At 44.0% G+C, this 22,748-nt stretch overlaps 1 protein-coding gene across 1 annotated transcript in view; it reads left to right on the top strand.

Moving 5' to 3' along the window:
- Positions 1-22,748, top strand: part of CRYL1 (crystallin lambda 1) — a 169,197-nt gene that overhangs the window by 126,504 nt on the left and 19,945 nt on the right. Inside the window, exons 4-5 of the mRNA XM_058547807.1 lie at positions 9,590-9,751; positions 16,673-16,867. Of these exons, the coding sequence (XP_058403790.1) occupies positions 9,590-9,751; positions 16,673-16,867 (357 nt within the window). The remainder of the gene's footprint in view (positions 1-9,589; positions 9,752-16,672; positions 16,868-22,748) is intronic.

The raw sequence follows: 22,748 nt of genomic DNA, 5'->3' as shown, positions 1-22,748 counted from the left end.
CTATTTAGAAGTTTATTTTCAATTTTCCAAGTCTATAGGGTAACTTTTTGTTTGTGATTTCTGTCTTAGTTTCTGCACTGTAGTTAGAGAAAATGACGTATGATATGAGTCTTTTGGAATTACTGAAATGTGTGTTATAATTTAGTACATAAGCACCTTTTATAAATGTTCTATATGTGCTTGAAAAGAATGTGTATTTTTCAGTAGTTGGATGCAAGCCTCTCTCTGTATATCCAGTAGATCAAGCTTATGAATTGTGTTGTTCATTTCTTCCATGTGCTTACTGAATTTTTGCATCACTAATTGAGAGAGAGCTGTTAAAATGTTATACTACAATAATAGGTTTGTCTGATTCTCCTTGATGATCTGTCAACTTTGGTTTTATAGATTTTGTCTTTCTATATGGCATTCTGGGTAATTTCCTTAACTCTGTCTTATAGTTCATTAATTCTCTCTTCAGCTGTGTTTATCCGATTGCTTAACATATTCAGTAATTTTATTTTTAATTCCAATTTCTAGATGTTCTAGTTAGTGCTTTTTCAAATCTACATGGTCTCTCTGGGTTTGATTCCTTTCTTATACTTTTAATTAATTTAAACATACTTATTTTACTAGATTCTCTTGTTTTTCAATTGTATGAAGTTCTGGTCTTCGTTATCTGGTCCTGGTCTTTGTTCTGTCTAGATGGTTTTGCATGTTTTGTAATTTTGGGTTGTGAGTTTTCTTCAGTGGTGCTCTTTATTTGTGAATCCAGAGAAAGGTGAGGCCTCTTTCAGCAAGTATCCCTCCAGAGTTTTCTTGTGTTTGCATCTGCTGAGCTTATTGTTAGCATGGGAGCAATTTTTATGTTACTTTCTCAGCTTGGGAGGGTCCGGACCACATGGGTAGTATAATTTTGAACCCCAAACCTGGGTAAAATTCAGGCTCATGAATATGAATTCACATATTAGTTTACCTCTCCCTCCACCCTATAACCTTCCTAGTTGGAGCCCAGATCAAGACAAGCCTTCCCTGTCTTCTCCCTCAGCAGATGGGCTATTTTTTTTGTTTAAACTAGTCCACCAGTTCACTGAAAATGTAGCCTTTTGAGGTCTCAGCTTTATCACAGGGGTCTTGATTCTAACTCCCTGAATCCTGAGGGCATTTGAACCCTCTCCCCAGACCACCAAAATCTACTCCCCACCCCAGGTGGTTACAGCGTCACTCTAATGCTGGCTGCTTTGATTTTTGGCTTCCTTGTTTATTTCACCTGATGATTTTCCTTACTTTCCCGAGAGTTCAGCTACTCATTTAAAAGGATGATTTGTTTTATACAGAATTATGCAGTATTTTACGGAGGGAGACTTTTAGGTGTCCTAGTCCATCATATTGCCAGAACCAGAAGTCTCTATCAGTTTTATAGGAGAAATTTTTACTAATATACACACTCTCCCTCTTTTTCAACTTTTAAAGAATTTGGCATGAATTTTCCTTTATCCCCCTTTGTTTTCAGGGTTATATACATTTTCTTTTTTTAACAGCTCTGTGGTACCTATTGAGGAAATCTGATGAGGGGCTATTTTTAGCTGAATTCTATTGTAGACCAAAGGTCAGTTTTCAATAAACAAACACACAGACAAACCAATAAATAAACAAATACATATATACGTTTATATTAACTCTTTCTACATTCATCTGTTGTCTTTTCTGAATGGGTGGTAAAATATCGGGACTGCTGTTAAACAGAGCCATGTCTGAGTGCCTCAGTTTTGTGTGGCCTGGTAATGCAGATCATTGAAATAGTGATCCCACCGTACCTTCCCTTGACTCTGATACTTCCCAGGAAACTTCATGCTTTTGGGGTGGGGAGGACTCATATTTGAGGACCTAGGGGTGACAGGATGTGCCTCTTTGTACAGTGTCTGGCAAGGAGCACACTGCTTGGTGGCTTCTGAATGTTTAATAGAATAAGAAAGGGCAGTCATAATACCCCCAGTAATTCATGTATGACCCCATGTATGTATACTCATCCTAGCTTGCCTGGACCAGAGTTATGTTAGAAATTGAGGGCTAGATTACTACAAGTGTTTGTATTAAGCAACTACTGACCCACAGAAAAGACCAAATAAGGGCCATTAAAGAAAAAGTGACTTGATTCCTTTTTTTCTTTTTCTTTTTTTGGTGAGGAAGATCAGCCCTGAGCTAACATCCATTGCCAATCTCCCTCTTTTTTGCTGAGGAAGATTAGCCCTGAGCTAACATCTGTGCCCATCTTCCTCCATTTTGTATATGGGCTGCTGCCACAACACGGCAAGATGAGTGGTGCATAGGTCCGCGCCTGGGATTTAAACCTGTGAACGCCAGGCCACCAAAGCAGAGCATGCAAACTTAACCACTACAGCACCGGGCTGGCCCCTTGATTCCATTTTTAAAAAGAAAAATTTTAAATAAAATGAAATGAATGTTTGTTATTACAGATAGAATTATAAATCTCTTTTTAAAAAGGAGTAAGATTTTGGTTCTCTTCAGTGACATAGATAAGGAAGAGAGATTGAGTGGTTAAGAAGGGAGTCAGGAAAAGAGAGATGAACATAAGGTCTGATTGTCAAAGCTAAATAAAAGAAGTGTTGTTTTAAAAAGATAATCATTTGTATTTTTAAAATAATAAAAATAGCCCAAATTTCTTCTAAAACAGTTATAAAATTCTTACCTGAAGTTCGTAAGCCCAGCTAATCTTGAAACCTCTATTCTTAGTTAAAATATTTTTCTTTACTGCAAATGGCTTATCGCAGCAACTAGAGAGAGTGTTTCGCTTTTAAGATGAGGAAAAATGCCTTTTAGAATACTTAACACAAACTTTTTAAAGCTATGTTGCACTTTTGTAACTGTAGGCATAAGTGGTTTTAGTTTTTGGTTTTTCCTATGGACAGAGGGAGTCAAGATACAGATAGCTATTGCTTTGATGATGCTATTACTGTTGAAAATACTATAAAATTATTTCATAGTCAAACATATACATATATATGGTTGCAAGTGAAATTAATTTTATGATACTATAAGACAAACCTGAGTTTTCAAAAATGAGAATGTTTTCATGAAGCAGTGGTTGTCATCCTAACAAAATATATTGAATGCAAATTGTTGTTTTACTCATAACAATAACAAAGGTATTTTGGCCAAAAACGTCTAGCTAAATTATTCTCAACAAGAGAAGTGTATTTAATTTCCATGAGTTTTTTCCCCCAAACCTCATAAGTAGCCTCTCTCCCCACCAGTTCTCTGCTGCCTTGAGAATTGCTGCATTGTAAACAGAGAGGTCACTGATGGAAATGCATTACACATGTCCAATACGAAGACAAAATTAGTTACATAAAAAATTAACTTGAGGGCTGGCCCCGTGGTGTAGTGGTTAAGGTCACACACTCTGCTTTGGTGGCTGGGGTTTGCGGGTTCAGATCCTGAGCATGGACCTATACACTGCTCATCAAGCCATGCTGTGGTGGCATCCCATATACAAAATAGGGAAGATTGGCAACAGGTGTCAGCTCAGGGCCAATCTTCCTCACCAATAAACAAACAAAATTTTAGTTCATGTAGTCCTCTCAAAGTCTCATTTGTCAACTGGAATTTAAGATACTCCTCACTGATGTTAAATGGTCTTAGCATTGATATGATATTCTTCACATCAACTTATTTATTTTTCAGTTTTCTTCTTAAAAATTTATTTCTTATGCCTTACTTAAAGAATTTTTCTCCAATTTCTTGTTTCATGCTATTACTAGCACTTTGTTAAATAAAAAACTTTGTCTTTAAAAATCTCACTTCTTCCTCATGAGAAATATTATTTAGAAATGCAATAAAACTACATGCTAGGGGCCGGCCTGGTGGCGTAGCGGTTAAGTGCGTGCGCTCCGCTGCGGTGGCCCAGGGTTTGGATCCCGGCCGCGCACCGACGCACCTCTTATCAAGCCATGCTGTAGCAGTGTCCCATATAAAGTGGAGGAAGATGGGCACGGGTGTTAGCCCAGGGCCAGTCTTCCTCAGCAAAAAGAGGAGGATGGGCAGATGTTAGCTCAGGGCTGATCTTCCTCACACACACAAAAAAAACAAACACAACTACATGGTAATTCCAGGCTTAAATGAAAAATTTTTTTTAAGGAAGGTTAGCCCTAAGCTAACATCTTTTGCCAATCATCCTCTTTTTTGCTGAGGAAGACTGGCCCTGGGCTAACACCGGTGCCCATCTTCCTCGACTTTATATGGCACGCTGCCACAGCATGGCTTGATAAGCGGTGCACAGGTCTGCGCCCGGGATCCAAACCTGCGAACCCTGGGCCGCCGAAGCGGAGTGCACGAACCCAACTGCTACGCCACCAGGCCGTCCCCTTAAATGAAATATTTTTAATTGTATTTTTTTAATGTCAAGTATTTAACCCAATTCTAAATAAATGATTTCATAAAAGGTACAAAAAAAAAGTCACTGGAATGAGGATGGGCACAGACACATCATCAGGACAGCAGTTGGTGCCGTGCCTCTTCAGCCTCTTCTCCTTTCCCTGTGGTTCCCCGAGGAAGGACTGCTATTTAAAGCAAACGGCAATAATCCTGGTCACTTTAATGCCTAATCCCTAGGAAGTAATGTTCCCAAATACGGTCTACACTGATTTTTACTTTGTAACGATCTCTCTTGATTGGGTATAATTTGTCCTAGATTATTGTAGAACTCTGTTTAGGATTTGTAATATGTTTAAAAAAAACAACTTTATTTTGATTTTTAAGAGGAAAAATGAGCCTCTGGTTAGGGCATAGTAGTTTATTGCCTGTGATATTAAAAACTTATACTCTTTCCCTTTCTTTTTTCTTAACACATATTCTAGAGCAAGAGGATTTTGTTTGTTAGTGATGCTGCCTCAAGACAAGGTTGACATAAGGGAAACCATATTGTAGAAAAGAAACCCTATTGTAACTTTGAATGACCTCTGACTGACTAACCCAGCTGGATATGCACCCTCCAGGAGATCTAACTGTTCTGTAGATATTACAACCCCTGCTTGTGCATGTACCTCCCAGCTGCGATAAGATGATAACTTTGTTCTTTTGAGTTCCTTAGGAATGTGATGACCCCCCAACAGAGAGTCTATGCTGATAGCCATCATCAATGAAAATTGAAAAATCTGGTGTGGCAACTCCCAGTCTGTAACACCTGAGGGTCAACATTCCTAACCCCCTCTTTTGTAACCCACTGGCCTATATAACTGCTCTAAGATTTTGTGCCCCCTTCAGATGGTTCTTTCAGACATTAGTTGGCCATCTTCCCTCTTGCTGGCAACCTGTAATAAAATGCCCTTTCTCTGCCACCATCTTGGCTCTTGATGATTGGCTTTTGTCTCATGGCGAGCAGATTGTGCCCTTTGTGCAGTAACATTTGTAATTATGATGTCCACCTCTTGAGAAGTCTAGTCATAGCAATCTACTAATCTGATAGATTTTTAAGATTGTGCTCTTGGAAGAAATAGTGAAGAGAAATTGGTGGTGATGATTATACAGATTGAAGCAGGAGATTTAATTAGTGCTAACAGACAGATTTTATAATGTAAATCACTTCCATCTTCAACTTGAGAATGAATCTTTCTGGCATGATTGCAATAGGACTGTATTTTTTCTTTCTTTTCTTGCCATGTTTTTCCCCCTAAAATTGACTAATAGAACTTGTTTGCATGTAAAAATTCCTTAACTACTGAAGTCTTCTAATTTAGTTTTTCTTTCTTCTAGAAAGCACATTGAAGATTGCTTCCAGATATTTTGTATTAGCAAATGTAGATTTTCTAGCAACAGGGTGCTATCTAAAGTGCCACAATTAATTTTTAAAAAAATCAATGAAATTTCATTTTCCCCCATGAAAATATTTGTTTTGAAAAATGTATATTGTTGCACAGCAGGTGGTGAAAGTTCAGCAGTGAGTTCTTATCTAGCAGCCCTTGGCCTGGGAATCATCCAGGACACTGACTGCTGCTTTTCTAAAACAGTCCTAATGAGTTGCATGCTGTTATAGGGAACTTACTACTAATCAAACATGGACATTTGTAAATGATTTACTTTTTTAAATTTAAGTAAGTTAGAGAGAATTAAAAATGATACTTATAATACCATCATTCAGTTTTGTGGGAGATCAGAATTGGCCACCTCAAAATATGTCTCTTTACCCTGATTATTGTCTCTGAAAGAAACTTTGAGAGCCCCCCCCCGCCCCCCCACTAACTACCTAAAAGATTTTGACTCTGGGTATGGATAGACTGGGAGGGTCCTTGCTAAGCCCATTCCAAGTAAAAGTACAAGTTATCCTTTGTAAGAGACATTGACATTTATAAGGGAAATCTCCATTTGTAAAGGTATCTCTCTCTCTCTACCAGGAAGAAAGGGAGATGACCTTATCTCTAGAAACTCTTATCAGTACAGAAGGTGAGGACTTAAATCTGCATATTCTTGTTCACTGGGCCTTTCTGGTAATCTCCCATAGCTGACTCCCCCCTGCCCCGAACATCCTTCTTTGTCTTTAGCTGAAGGTAGTATTTAAGGTGAGAACCTCTGCCATTTGTAGATACTCAGTTACCCAGTGAGTCTCTCCCATGTATACATGTTATAAAGCTTTGTTTGATTTTCTCTTGCTATTCGGTCTCATGTCAATTTAATTTGTAGCCCAGCCAGAAAGGACTCAGAGTGGGGAGAGGATACTCTTCCTTCCCTTCAGTTTCTACCTTTCAAGAAGGGAAGGGAAAAAGAATGTTTAAATGTCACACTCCCTTTTAACTCTCTGACACTGCCTACGATGAGGACACTCCTTTCGATGTCCCATTAATAGTTGTGATGCTTGGGAAGTTACATTGTACTTTACTTGTCCCCAGAGTTTTGTTTTGTTTGTCAAAATCTGAGCATGCTACCGTAGTGGTTGTGCATGAGAATATCACGTATTGTGTGTTGTGTCTCCCTCCCACCTCAAAACAAAACACAAACAAACAAATAATAGTCATTGCTTTGAAAATGCTGTCAGAGTTTAATTAAGCAGAGCCAAGCTAATTACCTTCAGTAGTGGTAGAATTTTTGCTTCACTTTTGGTGGTTTTCTCTGGAAAGGACCCCTGAAAGACTCCTTTGAGCTGAGAGAGCTGGGGGTGGATTCCCACCTGGTCACACTGCTGTGGGTTAGAGAGAGAAGGGTGCTCTGCAGCTGAGTTCTCAGTTGTCTCATTGTTTGGTATTCTTCCCTGCCTTTCCTCCCAGCCCCTTGAGGGCAAAGAGAATGACTGTAGCCTCTTAGCTTTGTAATCAACTGCAAGTGATGAAGGTCCGGATTAGTGTGTTTCAGACTCCCTTTCTCAGACAAGGGGTGTGGGCTCCTGAATGAATAGCAAGGAAATGAACTCAAGGCTTGACAGGAAGAGAGGCATTATAACCCTGGCCCAGCAAGTCGAGCACAATTGGGTCACTATGAAAAACAACAACAACAAAACTTCAAGCAAATGTGCAGTTAAGAAACCCTCACATAATTGTAGCAGGTTTGGGTTTCCTCTGGTTCAGGTTTTCTTGCCTCTTTGATAATCAAACGATCTGAAGAAAAGCATAGAATTTCAGGGGAGAATCTGCATGACAGGCTCACAATAAGGCTATTCACGAGGACTCTTTTATTAGCTTAAACAGTATCTGCATCATTCTTAGTCTCTGGCTTTACTACAAGGCTCCATTTAAACTTAACCCAACTTGCAGACTTAACTGATCCAGGAATTACTCAATACCACCAGCCCGCTACTGTAGCTTTTTTCCCCTTTTGATAAGGGGATTTAACGTAATGGGATTCACAGTTCTTAAATGACTCCATTTTTTTTTTCTGTCTTTGAGTTGTGGTGCTTATATGACCTTTTGATCTTTTTTTTTTTTTTAAAGATTTTATTTATTTATTTTTTCCCCCAAAGCCCCAGCAGATAGTTGTATGTCATAGCTGCACATCCCTCTAGTTGCTGTATGTGGGACGCGGCCTCAGCATGGCCCGAGAAGCGGTGCGTCGGTGCACGCCCGGGATCCGAACCCGGGCCGCCAGCAGCGGAGTGCGTGCACTTAACCGCCAAGCCACCGGGCCGGCCCTGACCTTTTGATCTTAATAAAATTCCACATAGTTTGATTATATTTTTAAAAAGTATAAACAAACATGATGTTGACTCTTTACACTTAGAGTAAAACTTTGAAAATCTTGTAGATATAGAAATGGAATTCATGTCATAATATTAACACAGCTGATTTCAATATATTACTTATTATTATTAGCTATATTAGATATTATTAAATCAAACTTGAAAATATTTTCTTTATTTTTGAAGGGTAATTCTGATATCGGGACACACGTGGTTGGTCCCTGATTAGCCAGGGGGTGGGGGTGGGGGTGAGCCCTGACATCGGAGGGAGAGATAGATCTCTGAGGAAATATTTGGTAGCATACCACACTGAGAGCATTGACGACCCACACTTTGGATTCACACCTCAGGATAGTGGGTCTCAAACTTTAGTAGGAACAAAAATCATCAGAATGTTTGATAAAAATGCAGATGCCTGGACCCCACCCCCAGAGACTCTGATTCAGTAGGTCTGGGATGGGGGCCTGAGAATTTGCATTTTTAACAAGCACCTAGTTGATTCTGATGCTGATGGTTATCGGATCATACTGAGAACTGTTACTGTAAATTCACCAGGGTATGTGGGAGTTTATGATGCCTCCTCCCCTGCAGGGCCTATTGCCTCCAGGTCAGTGGAGACCCCTCTTGGGTAGGAGTGACCCCTGGTGTGATCTCCCAGAGGTGTTGGTGGTGGGGGAGGAAGGACGCCTCTCGTGTTTCCAGTGTTGGGGCAGCTTGTGTATCCTCCTGTTCCCCCTTCTGTCCACGACAGCACAGTATCTACCAGGCGTATCACGTTCCCAGGAACACGCCTCACCTCTGGGCCAGCACTTGGGTGTTTGAGAATGGAACCCCCGCTCTGCACGTGATTAGAATTTGACAGGGGTCATTATCTGCGGTATTTAATCCAAATTTGCTTCTCTTTCCTCCTCCCCTACCCCTATTAATTTTAGATGTTTAGAAACAAAGGCCTTTTTCAAAAGGATTTCTGATTAGAAATGGATTCTCAAGAAGCCTTTTGGGAATTATGGATGTAACATTTTCGTTCATTTCACGAAGCTAAGATTTTTCCTTGGAGAAAAGTTGATCTGATGGTCAGAACAGATAGGAAAAGTAGGCGGTGCTGACTGCTGTTGATGTTTACAGCACTTTGCCTGAGGTGCTGCTGTGTGTTCTGTTTGTGGAATCCACCCCCATATAGTTGGTGGACTTTTTTATTATGAGAATTCTCAGACATACACAAAACTAGAAAATACAGCTTCTATATATGCATCATTGTTTCTAGGGTGATCCAAGTATGTCATACTTTTTCAGCAGCTTTGTTTTTTTCTTAAATTTTGCTGGTCGTTTTCTCGTGGACTCATTTTAGGAATGAATCAAACACGAAATACTTTGCTCGGGCCCAACGGTGCAGTGATCGTGAGTATTGATGCGAACGTGTCTTTTCAGGAATGCGTTCCAGAAAACCTGGAACTGAAGAAGAAGATCTTCGCTCAGTTGGACCGAGCCGTCGATGACACGGTTGTCCTGAGCAGCTCCACCTCGTGCCTCCTGCCGTCCCAGTTGTTTTCGGGTCTGGTGCATGTGAAGCAGTGCATCGTGGCTCATCCTGTGAGTATGTCAAACCTCGAGCATTGATTGGGTCTCATTCTGTTCTTCGGGAGCAGTACGTTTTGACTAATCCGCTAGTATTCTTTAACTGCGTTATTGAGATATAATGCATGTACTGCACAATTCACCAATTGAAATTGTACAATTCAGTGGTTTTTAGTTTATTTAGAGAGTTGTGCAATACCAGCATTTTTTAAAAGAATTTCATCCCAGAATTCCTTGGATTTTTCCCTGCATACCTAATGCATAATGGGATAGAATGAGCAACACTCACAGACTTTCACCCTCATGTAATTCCTGTCTAGCTGAGGAGAGAGACTACTAAACAAATAATTCCACCACCCAGGAAAAAGTGCTACATTAAAAAAATGTATACATCAAGTAGGATTTTGTAGATATGTCACTGGTACTGTGTAGTTTACTGAACGCAAGTCAGAGTAGGGTCAGTTTTGCTAAAATGCAAATTCTGGGTCCCACTCCTGAGGTTCTGATTCTGGTCTGACTTTAAGTAACCCCTTCCTTTTTCTTGTTGTTCCCTTCCACCCATCTGTTGTAATTAACTATGCAAACTTACTAGGAGTGCATTAGGAGGTGTGTTGGACAGAGAGGAGATTCGAGGGTCACTCAGTGGACGTTTGAGTGCTGACTGTGAGCTCAGCGTGACCTTGGAGAACCGGGACGGCCTGTTAGGACAGAAAAGCTAACTTAGCTCAAGCTATAATAATATGACAGTATATGGTGATGACCACACCTTTGGCACTGCCAGGCTGTCTGAGGTTAAGGCTGGGGAGAGGCCAGACTGGATAGGATCTGGTTGGGTTGATGAGGGAGGAGAGTGTGTGAGGATGGGAAAGACCCTTGGCCAAGAACAAGCGTGGGGTGTGCAGAGTCGAGAGGAGACTAGCCTGCTGGAAGAGCACATACACTTAGGGTGCAGGGTTGTGGAGAACTGTGAGAGTTACTCTAAAGGATCGGGGCTGGTTAGGTACGGGGCGGCGTGGAGGTGTGATAGAAAGGCAGCCTCTGGAGGGAAGTGTGACAGTCCTTTCCATATGGAACGTGGCTCGGAGAGGGGAACAGCTATTGTACAGAACTTGGGGCAGTGTTCCACGCATGAGGGACCAGGGCCTAGGTGAGGCTAGGTGCCCTGGAGTGGAGAGCAGGGAAATTCTTCTTTCTGAGCAAGAGCAGTTTAGAGCGGGGAGGTAACAGGTTTGCTCAGGGAGGTGAAGAAGAAGGGTGAGTTAGAGATGCCCGCTAGATTTTATATGCTGAGAAGAGGGACAGCTTGGACCACTGTTCACATAACTGTGGTTCTGGATTGCCTCATACTGAAGTATAATGGAAAGCGTGAAGAGGGGTTATGAAATGAGGAGACTTAGACCCATAGAACATGGAAGAAAACCAGTCACATTCAGCTACCACCCAAATACAAGTGGAATTAGCACCAAGGGGACCTTAATTGAAGCCTCCAAATACCCAGTTCCATGAACATATCATGTCTTTGCTTCTGTGACATTTACATGTCCGTAAAAAGGGCTCTCAGAACTGTGTAGACCACTTACTAGATTGTTACTTTATTGCTTCAATGTAAGGTGCAAGCCTCTTGCTTGAAAGCTTCCAATTTCTAACCAGTGTTTTTACTTCTAAGTCAAATAAAAAAAAAAAAAACTAAATCAAATTGTTCAGAAAATATTTCCGAAGTTCCCAAGACTTTTACCACATCTCTTCAGTTTTAAACCACCTAATGGGTGAGACCACACCTTACTCACTTTCTTCTCTGTCACGCCTAGCACAGCGCCTCTGACTAGTAGTTCAGTCAGTAACTGTTGAGTAATGACATTTCTCTCCCTCACACATTCCAGTATTGCTTGCTTCTACTTATTTAATCAAAGACAAGCAGCGTGGTCCAAGTCCAAATCTTATTTTAAAAATTAACCTCTCGTTACTTTCATAAATTATTTTTGACTAAAATTGATGTTAACTAAAGCAAATCCAATCACCCAGGTTGACTGTCTCTGGAATTTTATCCCTTCTTTCTTCCATGCTCGTGCTGCCCACCTTTCATCATTCCACTGACCTCTAGGAGAGTAGGGAAAAAGCATCTTGAATAATTCAGTCTAAACTGACGGGCAGTCCCTAAATAATCCAGATCCATTTATAATCTTTGGGGAGCTGCAGTTTTCCGTTCAGCCCCTTGGGCCACACAGGAGAGGCTCAGCACGTGGGCTCCACCTGTGGCCTTCAGCTTCCTGTCAGTCATCCCAGATGCTCGGCCCAGACAGGAGATAGAATAAAGGAGGAGGAAGCCTGGTCATGCCTCTGAAAGACCCTGGCAAAAGTGAGTATTCAGCAATTGCAAAGATTCCTGTCTCCACCTTCCACAGCCAACAGCCTCAACATCAGCCTGTGTCCTCTTGGGCGCCTTTTCTGGTGGGGGCGGAGGGGGGCTTTCAGGTCCTCTCAGCGCTGGAGGGAGGGGAAAGTGCTAACAGGGGGGACACGGGCTCTCAGCCCCCAGGTTGTTCAGACGGAAGTTTAGAGTGGGCTTCTTAGACCAAAGCCAGGAAAAGTGACAGGTTCAGGAAGACGGGCTTTCATACAAGCCATCCTCTGTGTCCCTGACGTTCTTCCTCTCAGATGCTGTTTACGTTGCCTTTCCTGTGTGCCTCTTCTCCCTGGGTGTGTAGAAGGGTTAGGGATGGCCATTGGTGATTGGGGGGTGTTGGCTGATGACTGTCTGAAGTTGAGTTTGGCTGCAGCTTCTCTTGGTGCTTAGGATCTATGTTAGCAGTCAGTCAAAACAGCAGTTTCCCACTGTAGTTTCAGCCACACTTTACAGAGGCTTTCCTCTTTTTCCTTCCTTGTCTCATTGGGGACATGGTCTGAATGGAGCTGCTGGGGGCCTCTTTAGCCCATCAAGTGCTCTTGGTTCCACTCCTGCCTCTGATGGATGCTCTGTAGATGAGGCTGCCTGGGAAGGACGCTCGTAGGGATTACAGTCTTGGGTGGAAGCAGTTCCTAGACACACAAGTCTAACATCGTGACTAGTCAACCACGGAGCTCCAGCGCTGCCTGGAATTAAATCAGGCCTGCTTGTGTAAGGTGCCCAGAATGTTCCTGTCTGAGCACTTCTTGCCTATGCTTGCACCTTTTCTGACTCACTCTCTTACCTGATCCTGAAACCATTTGTCCTCATGTCGGTGGTGATTTGAACGTTCCATTTATGGGTTTGCTGTTTATAGGGAGTGTGGATCTGCGTGTCCCTTGTATACTGCCCAGCACTGCCTGTTCCAGGTTGCCATCTCTCTCTGTTTAGGGGGAATTCAGGAAGGTGGGGGTTGTCACTGATATAAATTATCAAAATACTGAGGGATTAAATCATCTCAATCGGCTGTAAACAAGAAGCCCCTTCATTTCTGGCCCCTGTTGTAAAGAGGAAGAGGAATTCACCTGGAGAGAGTGTGGCCCCATCGATGTTTGTGAATGCATTGCACATCACTGAGCTGTCCTCTGGGAGAAAGGACAGGCTGCCTTTCCTCTGTGAGTTTAACTTTGTTTAATCTGCTGCAGAGAAAATAGACAGAGCCTCTGTGCTGGGCGCGCTGTGCTATCTCCGCGATCGCATGCCTGCCAGGCTGGTCCGGATGCTGGGCAGGCTTTTCACTGAGTGAATGGAGAATGCCCCCCTTGTGCCGCCTGCTTAGCCTGAGCTCTCAAAGAGCCTCACAGCCACAGGCCTCTCTTGTGCCTCCAGGTGAGTGCAGAACCCAGGGGCCATCTTGTGTGACCTTTAAGGAAACTGCCTCCTTTTCTCGTTTGTTTTTCTCCTTTCTTGAGGGCGTGCTTCTCAGTCTTCCTCTTAGACTTGGACAGCAGAAGGCCCCGGTCCTGCCGTCCCTCCAAAAAGAGAAAAGCACTTCAGGACACCAGCCCCATCTTGAACCTTTTAGTCTAGTCACTGCTTTGGCTCTGTCTTCTCCTCGCCCTTCCCTCCTCTCATCTCCACCATGTTAAATTTAAGGGGCGTCTGTCATTATTGTCACCATCCTTCTCTGAGCCTGAGAGAGGGACCGAGGTGCTGGGGGCAGGAGCGACTGCATCCAAGCCTTGAGACACCTGGAGATCCTTTCCCACCCGCTTAGCAGCTGGAGCACGTGGACATGGAAGTGTGAAAACTTTACCTGCTTCAGAAGCGTGAAGGCCCTGACCGAGTCTAGTCTGCTGGACTGCTGTTACGCGGGTGGTGCGAACTACTGCAGGGTTGTGAGCTGGAGGTGGTGTGGTCAGGGTCCTGCTTTTAGTTGTGGTAAACTACACAAAACATAACATTTACCATCTTAACTATTTTTAATTGCACAGTTCAGTGCTATTAAGTACATTCACATTGTTGTGCCGCCATCACCGTCATCCATCTCCAGAACTCATTTCATCTTGCAAAACTGAAACTCTGTCCCCATTAAACAACAGCTCCTCCTTTTCCCTCCTCCAGCCCCTGGCAGCCACCATTCTCCTTTCTGTCTCTATGGATTTGACAGGCTCCTGCCTTACAAGGATCACCCTTGCAGTGACAGGGGATGAGCCTGGAGGGGGAGACCAGTGAGGAGAGTGCCAGAGTCTAAGTGGAGTGATGGCCTGAGCTAAGCGTGTGGCAGCGGGAATAGGTTTTTTGAGGGATATGGATAGAATTGACAGCAGTTTTGTCACGGATGGGAAGTGGGGGAGGGGAGGGAGATGCAGGGAGCAAGGAGACTCCTCATGGTACTGACTTGGGTGTTGGGAATGTGACAGTGTTCTCATCAAGATGGGGCGCTAGGAAGAGGAACAGGTGTTGGGGTGGAGAGATGTGAGTTTAATTGACAACAGGTTAAGTGTATGCTGGTGGTATATCCAAGGGAGAGTGTCTAGTGCACAGTTGTAAATATGGGCCTAGAGTGGGAGGTGAGCTCTGTGTCAGATCTCAGCATCTTGGCAGTGGTAACGCCCTGGGAGCTGAGGAGCTTTCTCCCCGTGGGAGTCTGAGAGGGAGGCTGTCAGTGGCAGCCTGGGCGCACCTTCACTTAAAGAAAGTTTGGGCAGGAGGAGAACCTGCAAGGAAGACTGAGATGAGGGAACTGGCAAGTTGTACGTAAAAATACTTTTTAACTGTCTCAGTCTGTGTTTTTGCTACCCACAGGCTTACAACATTGAAAAGACGCTAAGCCCAACATCACTGTTTTATAGTAAGATAAAGTTCACTGGAGATAAGTGTGCTTCCAGTTCTTATAATTCTGATTTTTTTTTTTCGTTTTTTGGGGTTTTTTATTTGTTTTTGCTTGAGGAAGATTGGCCCTGAGCTAACATCTGTGCCAGTCTTCCTCTATTTTGTATGTGGGCCGCTGCCCCATCATGGCCACTGGTGAGTGGTATAGGTCTGCGCCCGCGAACTGAACCCAGGCCACCGAAGTGGAGTGGGCCAAATTTAACCATTAGGCCACGGGACCAGCCCTTTTTTTTTTTTTTTTCTTGAGGAATACTGGCCCTGAGCTAATATCCATTGCCAATCTTCCTCTTTTTGCTTGAGGAAGATTGTCCTTGAGCTAACATCTGCGCCAATCTGCCTTTATTTTTTTGTATGTGGGTTGCCGCCACAGCATGGCTTGATGAGTGGAGTATAGGTCTGTGCCCTGGATCCAAACCAGCAAACCCCAGGCTGCCGAAGTGGAGCACGCAAACTTAACCACAATGCCGCCGAACCGGCCCCATTATAATTCTGATTTTTAAAAAAGTCAGAGGCTAAATATTTTTATAAGAATTCATTGATTATAGGCAGGAGACAAATGATTCAGTTGAGGCATTGGTTTATGATTTATATATTTGAAAACAGGTGCCATCCTCTCTTGCTTTCTAAGAGGACTGAGATTGTGTGACCAGGACACCTGAGGGCAAAAGGAACCTCTGAAGTTAAGCTGTGTATGGACCACTGCCTCTCCTAGGCAGTGTCCTAGGAGAAGAAAATTTTTCTTTCCCGTTTCTGTAGAAGTCATTTAAAAACGCATGCTTCTTGTAGTTACTTAGTAAATGTGAGATTCTACCAATTTTCACCCATATCTGGAGGAAAAATAATTTAACAGCATCATTTGGGGACCAGGTTACTGTAGCGTATTTGCTTTAGTGGTGAGGCTAACTAGGTTCTATCAAGTGGCGTTTTCTTTGGACGTTCAATAATTCTCTTTGGGAATCTTCAAGAATGATGTCTTAAAGTAAACCAAGAAGAACGGAGCCAAACGTTTAAATGCTGTGCTAGGTAAGCATTTCCATCAGGACCCGCTCACCACGGATGGACCTTCCTGTCTCAGACCATAGCACCACGTGGGGGCTGCTGAGGGTTTCTGCTGCTGTGTGGTTTCTCCGTGAGATTCAACTGGGGAAGCGGAGGCTCAACAGGGAGAAGTTAAGGAGATACCAAGTTTGGGGAAGATTCTGTCACTAATTGTTAACACTGACACGGTAGAGTGGCAGGAGCCTGCAGTGACTAGGGTGGGAAGAAGTGGCTCTGAGGGTGGCTGGAGCGGCGGGGAGCCTCTGAAGTCTAGATGTCTGGGAGCAGAGAAATCCCACGGGGAGGTGGGGTTGGAGATGAGCTGTAAAGGGATAGGGTGATCGTCTGCACCTCCAAACATCAGCCTCATGTGTTGGTTATGATTTTTCTTTAAGCAAAACCACACAGTTCTGTACTTAAATTCTCTCTTTCTCTCTCCTTTGTAAGTTACTTTATTTCTCAAATTTCTTGCCGTCGGATGCCAAAAATAAGGAGGCCTTTCCAAAGATGAATCCACCCGATCTGACCATTTGTGATAGGTGAACAAAGTTGACCAGAACAACAGCCCAAACGCAGAGCCATCTTCTTGACTCTGTCTCCTTCTGTCTCCCTCTCACAAGGTCAACCCGCCATACTGTGTCCCACTGGTTGAGCTGGTCCCACACCCCGAGACGTCGCCTGCAACAGTGGACAGGACCCACACCCTGATGCGGACGATTGGACAGTCCCCGGTCAGAGTCCTGAAGGAGGTTGATGGCTTTGCTCTGAATCGCCTCCAGTACGCGGTGATCAGCGAGGCCTGGAGGCTCGTGGAGGTGCGTGGCTTCCTGGGTGGAAGTAGCTTCCCGGGGCGCTGGGGCTGGGAAAGTCAGATAGCGCTTGATCCTCCTTGCCCTATTCTGGAGACTGAGGGCAAGCTTTTGTCTCGGGTTTACTCAAAAGGCCATGAAAATAAGACATAGCGTAGCAACTCATCGTCCATTTCAGAGATTGCTGTGTTACAGTAAGTCGTCTGATATTCAGCCGTGATGATAGACTTCTCTGTCTCCTGCCCTTTCCTGCCATTACCACATAATCATCTCTGTGTGCCATGCTGCACTTTCCCACAGGCTCAGATCCCCCCAGTGTTATAATTTTTAGGAGGGAGAAAGTTATATATATATATTTTTTTTTGGTGAGGAAGATTGGCTGTGAGCTAACATCTGTTGCCAATCCTCCTCTTTTTGCTGAGGAAGATTAGCCCTGAGCTAACATCCGTGCCCATCTTCCTCTACTTTATCTGTGGAACGCCTGCCACAGCGTGGCTTGATGAGAGGTGCGTAGATCTGAGCCTGGGATCCGAACCTGCGAACCCCACGACGCCAAAGGGAGCGCATGAACTTAAGCACCACGCCACTGGGCTGGCCCCCAGACAGCTTCTCTTTAAGTTCAGAGAAAGTTATATTTTGCGTAAAGTAAACTTGTATCCTCTAAAGGAACCCAACTTATTTCAAAAGCTTGAGGAAGAGACAATGGATAACCTTTAAACATGTTAGTAATATGCTTGTCTTACATATAAATAGGAAATGATTTATGTACATATTTAACCCCATCCTTTAATTAAAAGATTTTACACGTGACTTAAAAAATTGTCTAGCTGTGGTCTATTAAATAGTCCATTCCTGTCTATATTTGTGTGAGGGACCTGGTGCCGGGCAGGATAGACTGCAGAGCAGCCCCACGACTTGGAGTGGAGAGTCGAGGGGTCTGGTTTCCGTCACTCCCGTCTGACGCTTCCCCAGCGTCTGCATGGGGCAGCACCGCTGTCTGCCCACACTCACATGCAGAAACATGGTGGAGTGAGTGAGGGTCCTTCCAGGTACAGGAGGCGAGGAGAATGGAACTTGGCTGAATCGCCTCTGCTGGAATGGGCCGTGGCTCCTTGTCTTGACCTCTGTGGATGCCTGCTGATCCCAGCCTGAGACAGCAACAAGGAGGCTGGCCTGTGGGCGTTGTGTCTGAGCTGCCCAGGGCAGGAGGCAGTGACCTGCCCACTTCCCAGTCCTGGCGTTTGGTCACATCCCTATTAGGTTCATCAGCCAATCTGACTGCCATGTGCATTTGCCACCCAGTAGCTGCAATTCTGTGTCCTCACCATTTGAATATGCTTAATACTCCTGTATCTGCAAGATAGAGTGCTGATATTGCCACTGTTAAGTTTGCAGTTTTAATTTCTTAGTAATTGTAGAATGTTTTTGAATATCAGTCAGTGGTAGAGTATTTTAAAGAAACACTGAACTAAAGCACCCCCTGGGAAATGTATTTAAAATATTTCTACTTGTCTACAGTAGGGGAACAATTTAATAGACCACACAAAAAATTCATTATTATAGTAAAACATTGTGGGAGGTTTTAAGGCAACTTTTACTTTTATTTGTAAGGTAGCTTAGCTCCCCAAAGAGATAAAGAAAAGCCCTGAGTTAAATCGTGCTTTATCCAATCTGAAAGATGTGAGCCAACTCAAGAAAAAACTTGGAGATGCTGGCGTAAGGGAATTTGGTGGGAGTCATGCACAGAGAATTCTGTTTTGGCCGCAAAGTGGAAGTGGCTGCAGTTGGGAGGCTCGAGCTGGGAAGAGCCATGGAGGATTCCAGTGTCTCCCTTTACTGGTTGGAGGAGGAGGGAAGGCTGAGGGCTTGTTGAGTGTGGCTACTCTGTAAGTTCGTATTGCCTCACTTCGTTGGCCCTTCTTTCGGTTGTCCTGTCTCCAGGGGCTAATGGCGGACTGAATGTAATCCTGTTACTGGCTGGCGGGAATGTTCTCACTCCTGGTTTTCAGAAATGACATACCTTCTGAGAGAGTGAATCTTGCCTGTGTCTCTACGTTGGCTGCTGTGGGACTCATGTGACAATCCAGCAGGATACAGTTTGAATGTGACAAAATGAGAAGAGGCTACAGAAATGAGAAGATTAAAAAGTGTGAATAGAACCCAAAGAATTGCCTTTGGTGAAAGTCTAGAAGATAATTCACTTCAAAAAATAAAGATGGCCTCCACACAGTGAGAATTAAGGCAGATGTAGAAACTTAGGTCCCTCTCTCCAGGTTGGGGTGAGGGTGGGATGGGAATAGAGCTACGGGGCCTCCCTGAACTCTGCTGTGGAGACTTACAGTGACGGGCTGAGTGTCCAGCTGTGGGGACTGGGGCTCGCAGAGAGGGAACAGGGAAGGAGGGTGGGGTTGCCAGTATTGCGGCTGCTTTTGCCATCGCTGTGCAGAGGCAGTATTGTGGCCCGCTGAGACCCAGGGGGGCCGCTAGCACATTGGACGTGCACCTGCTCCCAAAGGAGTCGCTTCTCAGGGCAGAGAAGCTGCTAGTGTGGGTTTCTGAACTTCCACACAGGGGCCCTGCTCTCCTAGGCTCAGCGCAGTCATGCTCTGAGGGGCGTCTTCCCCACGCGCACTGTGCCAGCCGCAGGATGGCTCCCCTGAGCACATAGCCAAGTTCTGGGCACTGTACCCCAGCAGAGACACAAAAGGCACGTTTGTCCTAACAGCCTCTTTCTCCCTCCCCCTGGGAACAGTGGATCAATATCTCTGCCCATTAGGTGGATTGGTTTAAGGATTCTTAACTTTATTGCATGAATTTCTTGAAAGACAACCTATGCTGCTTGTGGTCTGTTTCCACTTCAGTGAGTTGGGAAGGGTTAGAAGATCTCCCAGAGCTCACCTTCGTCTGTGCCAATATACAGTCAGTGCTGGGGCTTAATGGCACCTCTTTGACTCACAATTTCAGAGCCAGTTGAACTTGAATTTAGATTTTGGGATGTTCCAAGTTTACCTTAAAACATTTAAGGGCAACTTCAATATAAAAAGGAGGTGAACTGGGGAAGTTTTACAGTAAAAATTGAAAATTTTTATAAAACTTTAACTTGAAAAGACCCAAAGATCTTGCAGAGTGTCTCTTTCACAGACATTCCCTCTCAGGGGTGGGTTTCACATGTGGGCCGAAGCCCCCAAGGCTCACCCTTGATGTAGTGAACAGAATGAGCTGAGGTGAGCAGGAGCCACCCCACTCGAGGACTCACCAGGGGTCCTTCTGGTTCCTTACTTCCTGGATTCACAAAGCAAGTTGAAATTTGGCAGAGCCTCTTCTCTTTGACTCAAGCTAGGGCTGGGGTGCTTTCAGGGAGGGAAAGGTACAAGGTGACTAGGTTCCAGAGCATGAGGAGATCTCGTGTAGACATGGGCCTGCGTGCCTCTGTCCTGGCTTCTGGGGTGCTGGGTCAGTGGATGGATCTAGGAGTGCTGTTCCCTGCTGTCTGTGTGTAAACAGCTCTGCACAAGTCTAATCCAGGTGTGAATGACCAGGGCTCTTACCCCTAAGTTAGGGTATGAGCTGGTGTGGGACTGGCAGGGGACCTGGCCAGAATGGTGGCTGGCGTTTCCACCCAGCCATGGCAATGTCTTGATGCGGATGTCAGAGGAGCAGAAGGAAGCTACTTTGCCACTTGCTAACTCTGTTGATAATGGTGGATTACATTGATTGGTTTTCCCATGTTGAACCAGCCTTGCATGTCTGGAATAAATCCCACTTGTCATTCTTTTTAGACATTGCTGGATTCAATTTGCTTATGTTTTATTGAGAATTTTTTTTTTTTTCCTGAGGAAGATTCACCCTGAGCTAACATCCATGCCAATCTTCCTCTATTTTTTAGTATGTGGACTGCCAGCACAGCATGGCTGCAGTATAGGTCCGCGCCCGGGGACCGAACCCCGGCCGCCAAAGCGGAGCACGTTGAACTTAACCACTAGGCCACTGGGGCTGGCCTCGAGAATTTTTTGCATCCACGTTCAGAAGAGTTATTCGTCTGTAGTTTTCTTTTTCTCTCTCTCTCTCTTTTTTTTTTATTGTCTTTCTTTGATTGAGATCAAAGTAACGCTGGATAGATATCAAGGAAATAACACATAAAACGAGTTGGAAAGTTTTCCCTCCTCTTCTGTTTTCTGGAAGAGATTGTAAAACTTTTGTTAATTCTTATTTAAATGTTTGGTAAAATTCTCCAGTGAAACCTCCTGCGTCTGGAGAGTTCTTTTTCCAGAGGTTTTTAATTACAAATTCAACTTCTTTAGTGGTTATAGAACCACTCAGGTTGTCTCTTTCGTCTTGGTTGAGTTTTGGTGGTTTGTGGTTTTTGAGAAGTTGGTCCATTTCTTCTGAGTTGTTGAACTGATGAGCATAGAGTTGTTGGCCGTGTTCCCTTCTTATCCTTTCAGTGGCTGCAGGGTCTGCAGTGATAGCCCTGGTTTCACTCCTGGTATGAGTGATTTGTGTCTGCTCTTTTTATCTTTGTCAGTCTTATCACTTTTATTGATTTTTTTGAAGAAGCAACTTTTTGTTTCATACATTTTTCTCTGTGGTTTTCCCGTTTTCAGTTTCACTCACATCTCTGGAGGGCATATTTTAATACTTGCAGCCAAGCATAAAAGAGAAATTCTAAGAAAGGTAGGATGGGGAGTGGTAGGGAGGCTCTTGTGCAGGCCTGTCAACTGTGGGGGCTCGAGAAGGGGAAGCCAAGCCACAGGCATCGTTTCTGGGTCAGAAAGACAAAGTGGTGGGAATAAGACGCATCTTGTCTTTACTGCATTCTAGACCATGACACAGTCTTGTCATCGCCTGTGAACTTGTCTGTCCCTACACAGCCCTGTAACCTCTGTAAGGGCAAGGACTGTCTGGAGCAAGATGGGCACCCAGCTACTGAGGGAACGAGGGAGCTGTGTTCTATTGTATTGTCTCACAGACGCTCACTCCATTTTTTCCCTTCCAGTTTGGCTTCAGAATTGGGACAGAGCAGCCCTTGTAGGTTTGGAAATGCCGGATGGACAAGCCTGGCTGCAGTCCAGAAGCCCGAGATTAGGTCACCAGGTGACAGGATCCTGCTGGGCAGGAATCTTATTTTAAGTTGATATCCTTAAGCTAATAAGCACAATAAGGGAAGTTGTGTTATGATGATAAATTCTCGCCTAGACAATAGCTGAGCTTGTACTGCCCATAAACTCTTGCCCCATTGAAGTAGGGTAGGTGAGGTGAGCAAGAGTGAATCATGGAGCCGTCAGCAGATTCTCTGCCTGTGGAAATGTGTTGGTGGTAAATGAGCTTTGGAAATTGCTGACCTCAGGTTTTTCATCCTTCTGAGAAGTGTAGTGGCTAAGCTGGATTTCTGTTCCTTGGGCCCTGAGCTGCAGAAATTCAGTTGTTGATTCTTGTCAGGGAGGGTGTGGCCTATTGGGTCTGGACAGAACCCTTTGCGATTCTAGAACTTTGTTGCTGAGCTTTATTTCATACATGAATGCTGACTGTTATGAGGAATTGTTTCAATTAATAAAGTGTATCTCAAAGATCATGGAGTAAAATGAACAGATGAAGCTTTTTGTGGTAAACTCATTCAAGAGTTTCTGTTGAATGTGATTTATGAGTCTAACAGGAATTAGGAGTCAGCACAGGAATCACCGAGAATTGTCTACTCATCAGTAATTTCAGTTTGTATAGTGTTTCAGAGTTTACGAAGTACTTTCCTTTACATGTCTCATGATTGTCAGATATTTTCAGATCATCCAGTCTTAAAATCATAAGAGGTGCGTTGTTACTTTTACCTTTACAAATTAAGACACTCGCCCAAGAGGTTCAGTGGTTTGATCCATATCCCACAGTCCAGTAG

The sequence above is a fragment of the Diceros bicornis genome, chromosome 9 (genome assembly GCF_020826845.1).
Source record: "Diceros bicornis minor isolate mBicDic1 chromosome 9, mDicBic1.mat.cur, whole genome shotgun sequence".
Classification (NCBI taxonomy): domain Eukaryota; kingdom Metazoa; phylum Chordata; class Mammalia; order Perissodactyla; family Rhinocerotidae; genus Diceros; species Diceros bicornis.
The sequence above is the reverse complement of the archived record's forward strand: the minus strand, read 5'-3'. Positions and strand labels throughout refer to the sequence as shown.